The sequence below is a fragment of the Heptranchias perlo genome, chromosome 5 (genome assembly GCF_035084215.1).
Source record: "Heptranchias perlo isolate sHepPer1 chromosome 5, sHepPer1.hap1, whole genome shotgun sequence".
Lineage (NCBI taxonomy): Eukaryota > Metazoa > Chordata > Chondrichthyes > Hexanchiformes > Hexanchidae > Heptranchias > Heptranchias perlo.
The window spans coordinates 89,463,197-89,478,664 of record NC_090329.1 but is presented as its reverse complement, the minus strand read 5'-3'; the positions used below and the strand labels follow the sequence as shown (position 1 = coordinate 89,478,664).

Here is a 15,468-nt window from a genome sequence, read left to right as displayed (position 1 = left end):
TTGTCACTCTTTAGTGCTATTATTTTCTTAATTACTGTTGCTTTACTTATATTGTATCGAGTCCCTGTCGCCGATTCAATATTAGTTTTCTTGGGATTTCCGGCATGCTATCCTCTTTTTCTACTGTAAATACTGACGCAAAGTAATTGTTCAACATGTCCGCCATTTCCCCATTGTCAATGACAATATCCCCACTTTCAGTTTTTAAGGGGCCAACACTGCTCCTGACCACCCTCTTTTTCCTAATGTAACTATAAAAGTTCTTTGTATTGGTTTTGATATCCCTTGCAAGTTTCTTTTCATACTCTCTTTTTGTAGCCCTTACTATCTGTTTTGTGACCCTTTGTTGATCTTTGTATCTTTCCCATTCGCCAGGATCTGTGCCATTTTTTGCCTTTTTGTATGCCCTTTCCTTATCTCTTTAGTTGTCCCTTACCTCTTTAGTTGTCCATGGCTGGTTTTTTTTGGCAAGTAGAGTTCTTGCCCCTCAGGGGTATAAACCGATTCTGTATTTTGTTAAATGTTTCTTTAAACATTTCCCACTGATCAGTCGTTTTACCCATTAACAGATTTGCCCAGTTTACTGTGGACAGTCTCTGTCGCATCCCATTGAAGTCGGCCTTACCCAAGTCTAGAATCTTAGCAGCTGATGCACTTTTTTCCCTTTCAAACACTACATTGAACTCGACCATGTTATGATCACTATTGGATGGATGTTCACGCACAGTTAAGCTGTTAACTGAATCTGGTTCATTACTCATTACTAAATCTAGTATGGCTTGCCCCCTTGTTGCCTCCAGGACATACTGCTGTAGAAAACTATCCCGGACACACTCAAGAAATTCACTACCTTTCTTACAGTTGCTAGTCTGCTTTTCCCAATCTATGTGAAGGTTAAAGTTCCCCATTAAGACCACTATGCCTTTGCTACACGCTTGTCTAATCTCTGCATTTATACAATCTAGCACTTCAGGAGCTGCTGCCAGGGCTCCTATATACAACTCCCACTATGGTCTTAGATCCTTTCCTATTTCTCAATTCAATCCATAAGGTCTCTGTTGGCTGCTTACCTCTCGTTATATTCCCCTTTATCATTGAAGTGATTTCATCTCGAATCATTAAGGCTACTGCTCCCCCTCTTCCATTTTCCCTATCTCTCCTGTCGACCTTATAACCCGGTATATTTAGTTCCCAATCTTGACCATCCTGCAGCCATGTCTCCTCAATAGCTATCATGTCATACCCTCCAATTTGAATTTGAACTTGTAGTTCATTTAATTTATTCCTTATACTCCGTGCATTTGTATAAAGAACTCTTAGTTGGGCCACACAGTTGCAGCCATCCTGATGCCACCACAGCTGTATTCTTTGTACAGCTTCATTTTGGGCTTTAAGTTTTCAGCTGAAATTCTTGCCAAGATTGGCACAAAAGTGTTGGGATGTTATTAGACAGTTGCAGAAAAAGATTAACTGCTTTTTTCCCCTTTTTACCTTCAACAGAGCACTGAGGTAAGGCTGTGCAAAGCACCGATACAAACCACCACTCAATGGGACATAGTACAGATCCCCAGTCGGTTTAGAACCCAATTTGGATCACTTTAGATACAGCCCACCATTTTTCCCTGCAAGGTGGAGGGAAATCAGATGGCTTGTCATTGGCTGGTCACTATTTTGTACACAAACAGGGCATGACAAGGATCTTGAAACAAGATAGTCATCCACTCAAGGTAGAGTCATGAAACCTAGAAACATAACAGGCAGCAAACTGAGGCTGCATGCTCCATATTGCAGGACTGAACATAGAATAGAATGGTTACAGCACAGGAGGCCATTCGGCACAGAGCCGGTATGGGCTCGATGGAAGAGAAATCCAGTTAGTCCCATTCCCCCAGAAAGAAAAATTGGCAAACTTAAAGACTCCTGTTGTTAGATAGCGAAATACTAATGATGTTGCCTTTTCTCAAGGAAACAGCATGAAAGTTTGATACAGACTGTAGTGTTCTATCCCAGAGATAAGTTGCATTCAAAAGTTCATCGGGTTTTGTGGTATCTAACTCAGTGATCTTAAACAGAAAGGAAAGCAGACAAACCTTAGCTTTCAGCAGTTACTGGACAGATACATACATGGAGGTGAAGAAATGAACAGAATTGTTAATCTAATGGAATTCTATATATTGTATATTGTCCAAGAAATCATAACAGGAAGTTACAATAGGTTTAAATTATATCACATATATAAAGCATTAAATAACTGAGGCATTTCACCCGATTTTAAGGGGGGGGGGGGGGGGGGGGGGAGAAAGAGTATGGTACGCGCGAACCCCAAAGTGGGCGGCAAATTGGGGGACATGGAGGCCCAAATGTTCTTAACGGCCAGGACTCATTGCCATAACATTTTGGACTCCCGCCTGAACCCAGCCATATATATTATCTGGCCAGCAGGAGGCTGCAGCCGGGGACCCAAGGGAACTGTCCCAGGCAGTCACACAAATGGTGGTGGGGGGGTTGGAAAGAGTCTGGCCATGATTAAATTACTGGAGTAGGGATGCTTGGTTAACAAATTAGTGGTATTGTATGAATTAAAAGTAATCCTATAAAAATGGTATCATGCTGTTCTGGAGGCTTAATCATATTTTTATTGCAAAACTAATTAGGGCATAGTGTAGCACACCATCAAGGCTGGAGCCACCTGGATGAGATCAGAAGGGCACTCCTGCTCCTCCCTGGCCCACAAGGAAACTTTAAAAAAGTTTTAACACACTTATCTTGCTGGGCCTCTTGGGGCCACGATCCAGTTCCAAACAGGGTTAGCCTGATGGGGAAGCAGTCACTGCTCCCCTGCTTCGGCCTTCAACTAAAATTGCAGATCGGGTCCCAATGACATAATCGGATATAATCTGCATATTTAAAGAAGGACCCTGCTGTCTTCCTGCGGGTGTTCCGTTCGCCTGCTCAAAAGATGGTGGGAAGGCAATGGGGTCAGAGGGACCAAGTGACTGGCCTCATTTTAACTGCATCCCCACAAAGTGTTCACCAAGAAGGGGCAGTTAAAATTGGGGCCATAGAGTCAGTGTTTATGAACTGATGGGTGGAAGACACAGACAGCATGTGCTAAAATCCTCCTACTTTAAAGTGTCATGGGGATCAAAGCATACTCTGGCATCACTTACTCATGAAATATAAACAGACAGCTTATTTTCCACCACAGGGGTAGGTCCCTGTTATTACATTTATGATTGTTTGGTACAGGCGTATAATAATCTAGTCATTGCTTCCATATAAATGGATCAAGCAAACATACTGTATTTTAGGATCTTCAGAATAGTTATACATGCCCTATAAACCTTCTCGAATTAGTTTCACAGCAGAGCAAGCCCTATTAAACTGAGGAATTCAAATCGGTACCTATGAAAATACTAATAATCCATTTACAATATGAACATGAAAAAAAGGAAACTAATCAACCTCTTAGTACATCAAACATTTTCTTATTAAAATTTTAATATTAGTAGTTCTTCAAAAACAAGTGCTGATTTCTTACCATGTGTCCCACTTTTGTCCAAAAAATTGCTGAGGTTGAACAAAGTATTTCTAGATGCCAGGTATTGAATAAATCTCTGCAAAATACATAAAATTGTTACACAAAGACAATTTATGGCTTTATTTGAATGAAAGTGAATGTCAAAACATTACATGTATATGGAACACGATTAGAAGAACCCAACAGCAGTTAGGAAACGAACATTTGGTGCAGGTGCTTCCAATTTTTTCATTTTGATTTTAAAATTCAAATGATTGTAGTTTGCTACATCTAGTAAATGTCCAAGTGGCAGCACCATACATCAACACCGACTCCACTGTGCTTCTGAATATCTTGATCTTATCCACCTTCCCCAGTTCTGTGCACTTCCAGACTGTTCATTTGAACACAACCTGACCAAGACTCATCCTTTCTGGAGTTCATATCCTTTTCTGTTGTTCTAATCCATGATCCCAAGTTTTTGAAGTCACTGACCTCCTCTAATACCTAATTTTGCATAGTTCTTTTTTTGATGTTCAGCATTATATATTTGGTTTTCACATATGTACTTCAATAACCAAAACAGACTTTCCAAGTCAATGCTAGGAAAACCCTTTCTGGAATTCAAATTCCACTAAAAGTACAAAAGCCACATTCTTGGTTGTGACCCAAGAACCAGTTTTAAGATCTTTAAAATCAATAAGTGCTTTAAAGAATTTAACCTTGGTTACCAGCTCATAGCCATGTGAACATGCTTTAGTGCTTTTCTTAAGGGAAAGAGAAAAGGTACAAATGCCCAAGGAAAAAGGCAGTGAGATCAGCATGTTGGATAAAGTCTTCTTAGGGCCCAGCTGAGGAGGGACAGTGGGATTGGCTCAATTTTTAGAGCCATCATATGGATACCGCAACAGACAAAAAAGTGGCACTACCGTACTGTTACCATTTTCTTTCTGCAGCCTCTCCCCCTGGCCCTGGTATCTTCCCTCTTTTCCTGACCCAGATCTGCCACCCCTACTTTCTCCATTTACAGATTAGTGGGGGGGCGGGGGGAGAGAAGAGAAAGAGAGAAAGAAGTAGCAGCTATCAAGAGTCTGGATTCAACAGTCTATAATTGGGAATTGGAGAGTGAGGGAATTCCGTTCAGTAAGGGGTGAGGTACATTTGTTTGGACAGCAGAGAGGAGCATACCAAGAGCGGGACACAGCAACAACAAAACAAAACTGCAGTGTGACATCACAGGTAAGGCAGATAGGTGGTTGGTGGTGAGTATCTCTTCTGTTTTCTTCTTTCTCAGGGCTGTGTGCTAAGTAACTTTAGTTTTATGCTATAATTTTTTTTAAAAACTTAAACTTAATTTAATAAATTAAACAAGGCTAGTACTTGGTTCAACCTAAAAATAATTTGATTACTACAATGCCAATCAATCAATTAAATAAAAGTTATGACCGGGCATAACTTTTATTAAATAAAACTTGCAAGGGATATCAAAACCAATACGAAGAACTTTTATAGTTACATTAGGAAAAAGAGGGTGGTCAGGAGCAGTGTTGGCCCCTTAAAAACTGAAAGTGGGGATATTGTCATTGACAATGGGGAAATGGCGGACATGTTGAACAATTACTTTGCGTCAGTATTTACAGTAGAAAAAGAGGATAGCATGCCGGAAATCCCAAGAAAACTAATATTGAATCCGGGACAGTGACTTGATAAAATTAACATAAGTAAAGCAACAGTAATGAAGAAAATAATAGCACTAAAGAGTGACAAATCCCCAGGACCAGATGGTTTCCATCCCAGGGTTTTAAAGGAAGTCGGTGAGCACATTGCGGATGCCCTAACTATAATCTTTCAAAGTTCTCTAGATTCAGGAACTGTCCCTCTAGATTGGAAAATTGCACATGTCACTCCGCTTTTTAAGAAAGGAGAGAGAGGGAAACCAGGGAATTATAGACCAGTTAGCCTAACATCTGTTGTGGGGAAAATGCTGGAGTCTATAATTAAGGATAGGGTGACTGAACACCGAGAATTTTCAGTTAATCAGGGAGAGCCAGCATGGATTTGTGAAAGGTTTGTCGTGCCTGACAAACCTGATTGAATTTTTTGAAGAGGTGACTAAAGTAGTGGTCAGGGGAATGTCAATGGACGTTATTTATATGGACTTCCAGAAGGCTTTTGATAAGGTCCCACAAAAGAGACTGTTAGCTAAGATAGAAGCCCATGGAATCAAGGGAAAAGTACAGACTTGCGTGGCTCAAAGATTGGTGTGGGAGAAGTGGGTTTCGATTCACGCGGCACTGGCACCAGTACCGGGGAAAGAGGGAGCTGTTCCGTTGGGATGGGCTTCACCCGAACCAAGCTGGGACCAGTGTTCGGCAAACCGAATAACTAGGGCGGTAGAGAAGGCTTTAAACTAAATAAAGGGGGGGGGGGGGGGAGGGAGGGCTCAGGTGGGGCGAAGTTTAGATTGATAAAGAGAAAAGACAAGGAAGTAGTACAGGAAAGTGATGGGAATAATGATAAACAGAGTGTGTCAGGAAGGGGCAGAGCGTACAAACATAAGAGTGCACTAGCAAATGGGGCCGGGGTAGAAAAGAATGGTAAAAAGACAAAATTAAAGGTTCTTTATCTGAATGCACGCAGCATTCGTGATAAGATAGATGAATTGACGGCACAAATAGAAACAAATGGGTCTGATCTCGTGGCCATTACAGAGATGTGGTTGCAAGATGACCAAGGTTGGGAGCTAAATATTCAGGGTTATTTAACATTTCAGAAGGATAGGAAAAAAGGTAAAGGTGGTGGGGTAGCTCTGTTAATAAAGGATGAAATTGGTATAATAGTGAGAAGTGATCTTGGCTCAGAAGATCAAGATGTCGAATCAATTTGGATGGAGGCAAGAAATAGCAAGAGAAAGAAATCACTGGTGGGAGTAGTATATAGGCCCCTTAACAGTAGCTACACTGTAGGGCACAATATTAATCAGGAAATAAGGGGGGGGGCTTGTAAAAAAGGTAATGCAATAATCATGGGCGATTTTAACTTTCACATAGATTGGACAAATCAAATTGGCAAAAATAGCCCTGAGGAGTTCATAGAGTGTATTAGGGACTGTTTCTTAGACCAATACGTCGGGGAACCAACCAGCGAACCGGCCATCTTGGATCTGGTAATGGGTAACAAAACAGGATCAATTAATGATCTCAAAGTAAAGGATCCCTTGGGAAGCAGTGATCCTAACATGATGAATTTCACATCCAGTTTGAGAGCGAGGATCTTGGATCTGAAACTACTGTATTAAACTTAAATAAGGGCAATTATAAAGGAATGACAGCAGAATTGGCTAAAGTGAACTGGGTAAACAGATTAGATGGTATGATAGTGGATAAGCAGTGGCAAACATTTAAAAAGATATTTTATGACATGCAACAAAAATATATCTGTGAGGAGGAAAGACTCCACAAAAAGGGCAAACCAACCAACTAAGGAAGTCAAGGATGGTATCAGGTTAAAAGAAAAAGCATAAAACATGGCAAAGATTACTGGTAAGCCCGAAGATTAGGAAAACTTTAAAAAATAGCAAAGGATGACTAAAAGAATAATAAAGAGGGAGAAAATAAATTATGAGAGTAAACTAGCAAGAAATATAAAAACTGACAGTAAAAGCTTCTACAAGTATATAAAAAGGAAGAGGGTAGCTAAAGTAAACATTGGTCCCTTAGAGGATGAGACTGGGGAAATAATAATGGAAAACAAAGAAATGGCAGAGGAAATGAACAGATATTTTGCATCTGTCTTCACAGTAGAAGACACTAATAATATACCAATGATATTAGAAAATCAAGGGGCAAAGGGGAGGGAGGAACTAAAAACAATCACTATCACTGGAGAAAAAGTACTAGGTAAACTAATGGGTCTAAAGGCAGACAAGTCCCCTGGACCTGATGACTTGCATCAGAGGGTCTTAAAAGGAAATGGCTACAGAGATAGTGGATGCATTGGTTGTAATCTCCCAGAATTCACATGATTCTGGAAAGGTCCCAGCGGATTGGAAAACCGCAAACGTAACACCCCTTTTCAAGAAGGAAGTGAGACAGAAAGCAGGTAACTACAGGCCAGTTAGCCTAACATCTGTCATTGGGAAAATGCTAGAATCCATTATTAAGGAAGTAATAGCAGGACATTTGGAGACTCAAAACAATCAAGGAGAGTCAGCATGGTTTTATGAAGGGGAAATAGTGTCTGATGTATTTATTAGAGTTCTTTGAGGAAGTAACGGGCAGGGTGGATAAAGGGGAACCAATGGATACAGTATATTTGGATCTCCAAAAGGCATTCGATAAGGTGCCACATAAAAGATTACTGCACAAGATAAGAGCTCATGGTGTTGGGGGTAATATACTGGCATGGATAGAGGATTGGCTAACTAACAGAAAACAAAGAGTTGGGATTAAAGGGTCATTTTCAAAATGGCAATCTGTAACTAGTAGGGTGCCGCAGGGATCAGTGCTGGGGCCTCAACTATTTACAATATATATCAATGACTTGGATGAAGGAACAGAGTGTCTTGTGGCCAAATTTGCTGATGATACAAAGAAAGGTGGAAAAGCAAATTGCAATGAGGACACAAAGTATCTGCAAAGGGATATTGACAGGTTAAGCGAATGGGCAAAAACAGAATATAATGTGGGAAAATGTGAAGTCATCCACTTTGGGAGGAAAATATAAAAGAGCAAAATATTATTTGAATGGAGAAATACTTCAAAATGCTGTGGTACAGGGGGACCTGGGTGTCCTCGTACATGAAACACAAAAGAGTCAACATACAGGTGCAGCAGGTAACCCGGAAGGCAAACGGAATATTGGCCGTTATCTCTCGGGGGGATGGAGTATAAAAGCAGGGAAGTCATGCTACAACTGTACAGGGTGCTGGTGAGACCACACCTGGAGTACTGTGTACAGTTCTGGTGCCCTTATTTAAGGAAGGATATACTTGCATTGGAGGCAGTTCAGAGAAGGTTCACTAGGTTGATTGCGGGTATGGAAGGGTTGTCTTATGAGGAAAGATTGAACAGGTTGGGTCCACACTCATTGGAATTTAGAAGAATGAGAGGATCTTATTGAAACATACAAGATTCTGAGGGGACTCGATAGGGTAGATGCTGAGAGGATGTTACCCCTCATGGGGGAATCTAAAACTAGGGGTCCTAGTCTCAGTATAAGGTGGAGGTGGGGGGGGGGGGGGGGGAAAGAAAAGCGGCACGGGGGGAGGGGGGGCGGGGAAGGGGAAGAGAAAGACAGCGCGGGGGAGGGAGGGGGGAGAGAAAGAAAAGAGAAAAAAATCAAAAAGACAGAGAAAGAAGAGGGAGGAGGAGGGGGAGGGATATCGCTCAAGTCTAAGGGACACAGATCCATCATCAGATCTGGTAGGACCACATCAAGCATTATCTGGCCTCGTTCTCCTCTGCCAAAATTGCTCATTCTTGAGTCAAGATTGCCTTGGCTACTTTTCTCCACTACTGACCTTAAACCCCTTTCCTATGCCCCCTCTATCCTGGCCTCCAAAAAATGAGGGGAACTCATGAATTTCTTGTCACAATATGATGGATTTCTTTGTCACAATAAGCTTGAGACCATACGTTCAGCAGGCTCAGCTGCATCTCCCACTTCAATTTGTCCACCAAGCTTCTCCACGGCTCCCCCTTGCTCTAATCATGAACCCACATTTTTCTCTAGCTTCTCTCCCATCTCCTCTCATGCCCTGTCCAAACTCATCTTCTCCGCAACACCCGACTCCTGCTCGAGCCCAATACCACTAAACCGTTGACCACTCAACTTCACTTCCCGGCCCCATGCTAGATTACATTGTTACTGGTTTCATCTCCGCAGGTACTGTGCTCCACCGTTTCAAGACCACCATCATCCCCCACCCTCTACCCCTCTATCCTTGCAAACTACTACTCCATCTCTAACCACCTTTTCTTCTCCAAAGTCCTTAAAAGTGCTGTTGCCTCCTAAATTTGTGCCCAACTTTTCTACAACTCAATGTCTGAATCTCCAATAAGGTTTCTATCCACACGACAGCACTAAAATGGCTCTAATCGAAGTCACAAATAACATCCGCTGTTACTGTGACCATGGTGAACTGTCCCTCCTCCTCCTCCTCCTCCTCCTCGCTGCAGCCTTTGACAATTAATCACACCATCCTCCTTCAACACCTTTCCTCAGTTATCCACCTTAGTCGAACTTCATTTGGATAAACATAATTTAATAGGACAAAGTCAGCATGGCTTTACAAAGGGGAAGTCATGTCTGACAAATTTGCTTGAGTTCTTTGAGGATATAACGTACGGGGTGGATAAAGGGGAACCAGTGGACGTAGTGTATTTGGACTTCCAGAAGGCATTCGACAAGGTGCCACATAAAAGATTATTGCTCAAGATAAAGAATCACTGGATTGGGGCTAATATTCTGGCATGGGTGGAGGATTGGTTATCTAACAGGAAGCAGAGAGTTGGGATAAATGGTACATTCTCGGACTGGCAACCTGTAGCCAGTGGTGTTCCGCAGGGGTCGGTGCTGGGTCCCCAACTCTTTACAATCTATATTAACGATTTGGAGGAGGGGACCGAGTGTAACATATCAAAGTTTGCAGATGATACAAAGATGGGAGGGAAAGTAGAGAGTGAGGAGGACATAAAAAAACCTACAAGGGGATATAGACAGGCTGGGTGAGTGGGCGGAGATTTGGCAGATGCAATACAATATTGGAAAATGTGAGGTTATGCACTTTGGCAGGAAAAATCAGAGAGCAAGTTATTATCTTAATGGCGAGAAACTGGAAAGTACTGCAGTACAAAGGGATCTGGGGGTCCAAGTGCAAGAATATCAAAAAGTTAGTTTGCAGGTGCAGCAGGTGATCAAGGCCAACAAAATGTTGGCTTTTATTGCTAGGGAGATAGAATATAAAAACAGGGAGGTATTGCTGCAGTTATATAAGGTATTGGTGAGACTGCACCTGGAATACTGCATACAGTTTTGGTCTCCATACTTAAGAAAAGACATACTTGCTCTCGAGGCAGTACAAAGAAGGTTCACTCGGTTAATCCCGGGGATGAGGGGGTGGACATATGAGGAGAGGTTGAGTAGATTGGGACTCTACTCATTGGAGTTCAGAAGAATGAGAGGCGATCTTATTGAAACATATAAGATTGTGAAGGGGCTTGATCGGGTGGATGCGGTAAGGATGTTCCCAAGGATGGGTGAAACTAGAACTAGGGGGCATAATCTTAGAATAAGGGGCTGCTCTTTCAAAACTGAGATGAGGAGAAACTTCTTCACTCAGAGGGTAGTAGGTCTGTGGAATTTGCTGCCCCGGGAAGCTGTGGAAGCTACATCATTAAATAAATTTAAAACAGAAATAGACAGTTTCCTAGAAGTAAAGGGAATTAGGGGTTACGGGGAGCGGGCAGGAAATTGGACATGAATTTAGATTTGAAGTTAGGATCAGATCAGCCATGATCTTATTGAATGGCGGAGCAGGCTCGAGGGGCCGATTGGCCTACTCCTGCTCCTATTTCTTATGTTCTTATGTTCCCTCATCTCCAGCAATAGCTTCGCCACAGCCCCAAACAGTTACCTCTTCAGTCCCCGAAGGATCAATCCTCTGCCCCTCCTCGCCATCATCCTCAAGCATGGGGTCAGCTTCTACAAGTACACAGACCACCCCCAGATCTCTCTCCACCACCAGTCCTGACCCCTTCACTGCCACTGTTGTCAGATTGCTTGTCCGACAGCCAGTCTTGGATGAGCCATAATTTCCTCCATTTAAATATTGGGAAGACTGAAGCCATTATCTTCAGCCCCCTTCACTAACTCCAATTCCAACCCCCTTCCCAGGCACTCTTAGGTTGAACGAGAGTTTTCAGCCTTGGCATCGACTGCGCCCAGTGTCAATCTTCCAACCCCATGTCCTCTCCATCACAAAGACTGCCTATTTCCACCTCTAACATTGCCCACCTCTGCCTTGGCCTATCTGCTGCCGTAAGCCTCATCCATGTCGTTGTTACTTCCATGCTTGACTGTTCCAATGCTCTCCTGGCCAGCCTCCCATCTTCCATGCTCAGTAAACTTAATCTCATCCAAAACTCTGCTGCCTCTATCCTAACCTGCACTTAGTCCCACTCACCCGTCACCTCACTTACCGACATTGGTTCTCATTATCCCAATGCCAGAAATTTGACTCTCACCTTTGTATTTAAATTTCTTATCTCTAACTCCTGTAATGCTACAGCCCCTCCAGAACTCTGTTCTTCTAGCTGTGGCCTCTTATCCACCCCCCTCCCTTCACCCCACTATTGGCACCCATGCCTTCAGCCATCTAGGCCTTATGCTCTGGAATTACCTACCTAAACCTCTCCACCCCTCTCGCTTTTATGACCCTGCTTAAAACCCATATCTTTGGCCAAACACCTCCCAATAGTTCCTTCTTTGGCAGTGTGTCCATTTTTGCCTGATAACACCATTGGACATTTTGCTACATTAATTGTGCTAAATGCAAGTTGCTGTTATTAATTCTCCAAAGAAAAAGGCTGTGATATAATATGTACCTATTCTGCTGGAAGACAACACTGAATTATTTCATTTACAAGAATGTTTATTTTATTAAACTGTACATATTTCTTCTAAACATACAAAAGCTGGATAATCCAACCATCTTATTTATTTTCACTTTCGAATTTCTCCAGCATAGTGCAGATCACATCAGTAGAAATTCAAATAAGCAAGATCTCAGCAGTGATTTTAACTCCTACTGTAAATCCATCTGTTTCCTTATATTACCTACCTATTACAATATGCAGCAATCAGTGCTATTTTGCTTCCTGAATATACTTCGACTATACCTTTTTTTGAATAAAACATGTAGACAAGCAGCAACTCTAATGAACATTTGCTGTTCATGTAAAATAATAGCATAGTCTAACCTGAACACATATTATCCTGATAACCTTTGTTCTTGCCATCTGTTTTCTCACACAATATTGCAATTTGGATCTGGAAGGATGTGTAATGCAACAGAAGCATGGGTGATATGACCAGCAAATATCATCCATAATAGGCCACACTAAATCAGTCATGGAATTAAAATGGCAATAAAGATTTCCATTCAAAAATATTAATCTAACTATAATACGGCAGGGGGACTGTGATATACTCGAACATATTAACATCGAGCGGGAGGAGGTATTGGCGGTTTTAGCAGGCCTAAAAATGGATAAATCCCCAGGCCCGGACGAAATGTATCCCAGGCTACTGTGTGAGGCAAAGGAGGAGATTGCGGGGGCTCTGACACATATATTCAGAACCTCTCTGGCCACAGGGGATGTGCCAGAGGACTGGAGAACCGCTAATGTAATACCATTATTCAAGAAGGGGAGTAGGGAAAAACCGGGGAACTACAGGCCAGTGAGCCTAACATCAGTGGTAGGAAAATTATTGGAAAAAATTCTGAAGGACAAAATTAGTCTCCACTTGGAGAAGCAAGGATTAATCAGGGATAGTCAACATGGCTTTGTCAAGGGAAGATCATGTCTGACTAATTTGATTGAATTTTTTGAGGGGGTGACTAGGCGTGTGGATGAGGGTAACGCAGTGGAGGTGGTATACATGGATTTCAGTAAGGCCTTCGATAAAGTCCCCCACAGGAGACTGGTCAAGAAGGTACGAGCCCATGGAATCCAGGGTGCCTTGGCACTTTGGATACAAAACTGGCTTAGTGGCAGAAGGCAGAGGGTGATGGTCGAAGGTTGTTTTTGTGACTGGAAGCCTGTGGCCAGTGGGGTACCACAGGGATCGGTGCTGGGTCCCTTGCTGTTTGTGGTCTACATTAATGACTTGGATATGAATGTAAAAGGTATGATCAGTAAGTTCGCTGATGATACAAAGATTGGTAGGGTGGTAAATAGCGAGGAGGATAGCCTCAGTCTGCAGGACGATATAGATGGGTTGGTCAGATGGGCGGAACAGTGGCAAATGGAATTTAACCCGGAAAAGTGCGAGGTGATGCACTTTGGAGAGACTAACAAGGCAAGGGAATACACAATGAATGGGAGGACCCTAGGCAAGACAGAGGGTCAGAGGGATCTTGGTGTGCAAGTTCACAGATCCCTGAAGGCGGCGGAACAGGTAGATAAGGTGGTAAAGAAGGCATATGGGATACTTGCCTTTATTAGCCGAGGCATAGAATATAAGAGCAAGGAGGTTATGATGGAGCTGTATAAAACACTGGTTAGGCCACAGCTGGAGTACTGTGTGCAGTTCTGGTCGCCACACGACAGGAAGGATGTGATCGCTTTGGAGAGGGTGCAGAGGAGATTCACCAGGATGTTACCAGGGCTGGAGCGCTTCAGCTATGAAGAGAGACTGGGAAGATTGGGTTTGTTTTCCTTGGAGCAGAGGAGGCTGAGGGGGGACATGATTGAGGTGTACAAAATTATGAGGGGCACAGATAGGATGGATACTAAGGAGCTTTTTCCCTTCGTTGAGGGTACTATAACAAGGGGACATAGATTCAAGGTAAAAGGCGGGAGGTTTAGAGGGGATTTGAGAAAGAACTTTCACCCAGAGGGTGGTTGGAGTCTGGAACTCACTGCCTGAAAGGGTTGTGGAGGCAGGAACCCTCACAACATTCAAGAAGCATTTGGATGAGCACTTGAAATGCCATAGCATACAAGGCTACGGACCAAATGCTGGAATATGGGATTAGAGTAGACAGGGCTGATGGCCGGCGCGGACACGATGGGCCGAAGGGCCTCTATCCGTACTCTATGACTCTATGACTCTATAATGTGAGTTTGCTTTCCTTTTAGCTGTGGCTCACTGACATATTCAGACATGGAGCTGGAATCCAGGCCCAAGTAAGGATAGTACCCTTTGTAAAATGGAACAGTCCGAGCATAAAGACTGTTAGCAACCTATGCCTTAAGGTGTTTCATATATGGGATATATACTGAATCAAGCTCTTTCATAACAGTGCGGCAGAGTTGAAAAAAGTGGGCTGCAGTTATTCCAAAGGGGCATTCACAGTTGCAAAAATCCCCAATTTCTCACAATTTAGCTTCTATTCTTGATTGTAATCAGGATACGAAAATACAAAATGAATTACTCCATAATTCACACACCACTATTATCACCCACAGTTACTGGGATATATAATTCTCAAAGCTAATTGTCAATAAGAGGCAGGTAGAGCCCATAGGTGGGTACAGAAAGAATGATTGAGGGTGCGGATGACAAGGAGGAAGAGGAGGGAAAAAGAGAACAGAGGGAGAGCAAAGAGGGAGGGAGAGAGCAAAAAAAAACCCACAAGAGCAGAAAGATTAAAAAAGAAAAAATGTCAGAAGCTCCTGCAAGAGGACAGCACATATGGACAGAGGAACATACTGAGAAAGCTAAAAAAGAGTGCAAGTAGCCAAGAGAAAGGGGACTTTAATTTAAAATGGAAGGATGCGCTTTATGGGGTGAATCACCACACCTGCCAATGATTTTTTTCCTGTCCTCAGAACCACCCTGTCCAATAACCCATAAGTCTCACTTCATGCCTAATTATTTTGTACTTGTGGCCTGCAGTCAGTTTGTCAACTCCCATACATTTCCATTTTCCATAACTTTCAGCACTTTAAAAGCCTTGAACTTGTCCCTCTTGATCTTTTCTTCACTGAAAGCTATTTTAATCCTGAAAGCTTTCTTCCCAACTGATGTTCAAGTCTAAGTAGTATATGTATGAAATGAAGGTTCAAAAATGTTACTCAATACGTTAATCTCCTACAAAGTTGCTCTGACAAAAAAAAACTGTTTTGCTAATGCCCTCTCCTTGTTTCACATCAATTCCTCGCCTGTTCAAGCGTACATTGAATAAAACAATGGAAAGCGTTCTTTTGACGAGTTCTCCA

The 15,468-nt window shown here is 42.5% G+C and overlaps 1 protein-coding gene across 3 annotated transcripts in view; it reads right to left on the bottom strand.

The window, feature by feature from the left end:
* snap91a (synaptosome associated protein 91a) overlaps positions 1-15,468 on the bottom strand; it is a 237,765-nt gene that overhangs the window by 131,899 nt on the left and 90,398 nt on the right. For all 3 annotated transcript variants that reach the window (XM_067984781.1, XM_067984782.1, XM_067984783.1), the window contains exon 4: positions 3,542-3,617. In XM_067984781.1, coding sequence (XP_067840882.1) covers positions 3,542-3,617 — 76 coding nt within the window. The remainder of the gene's footprint in view (positions 1-3,541; positions 3,618-15,468) is intronic.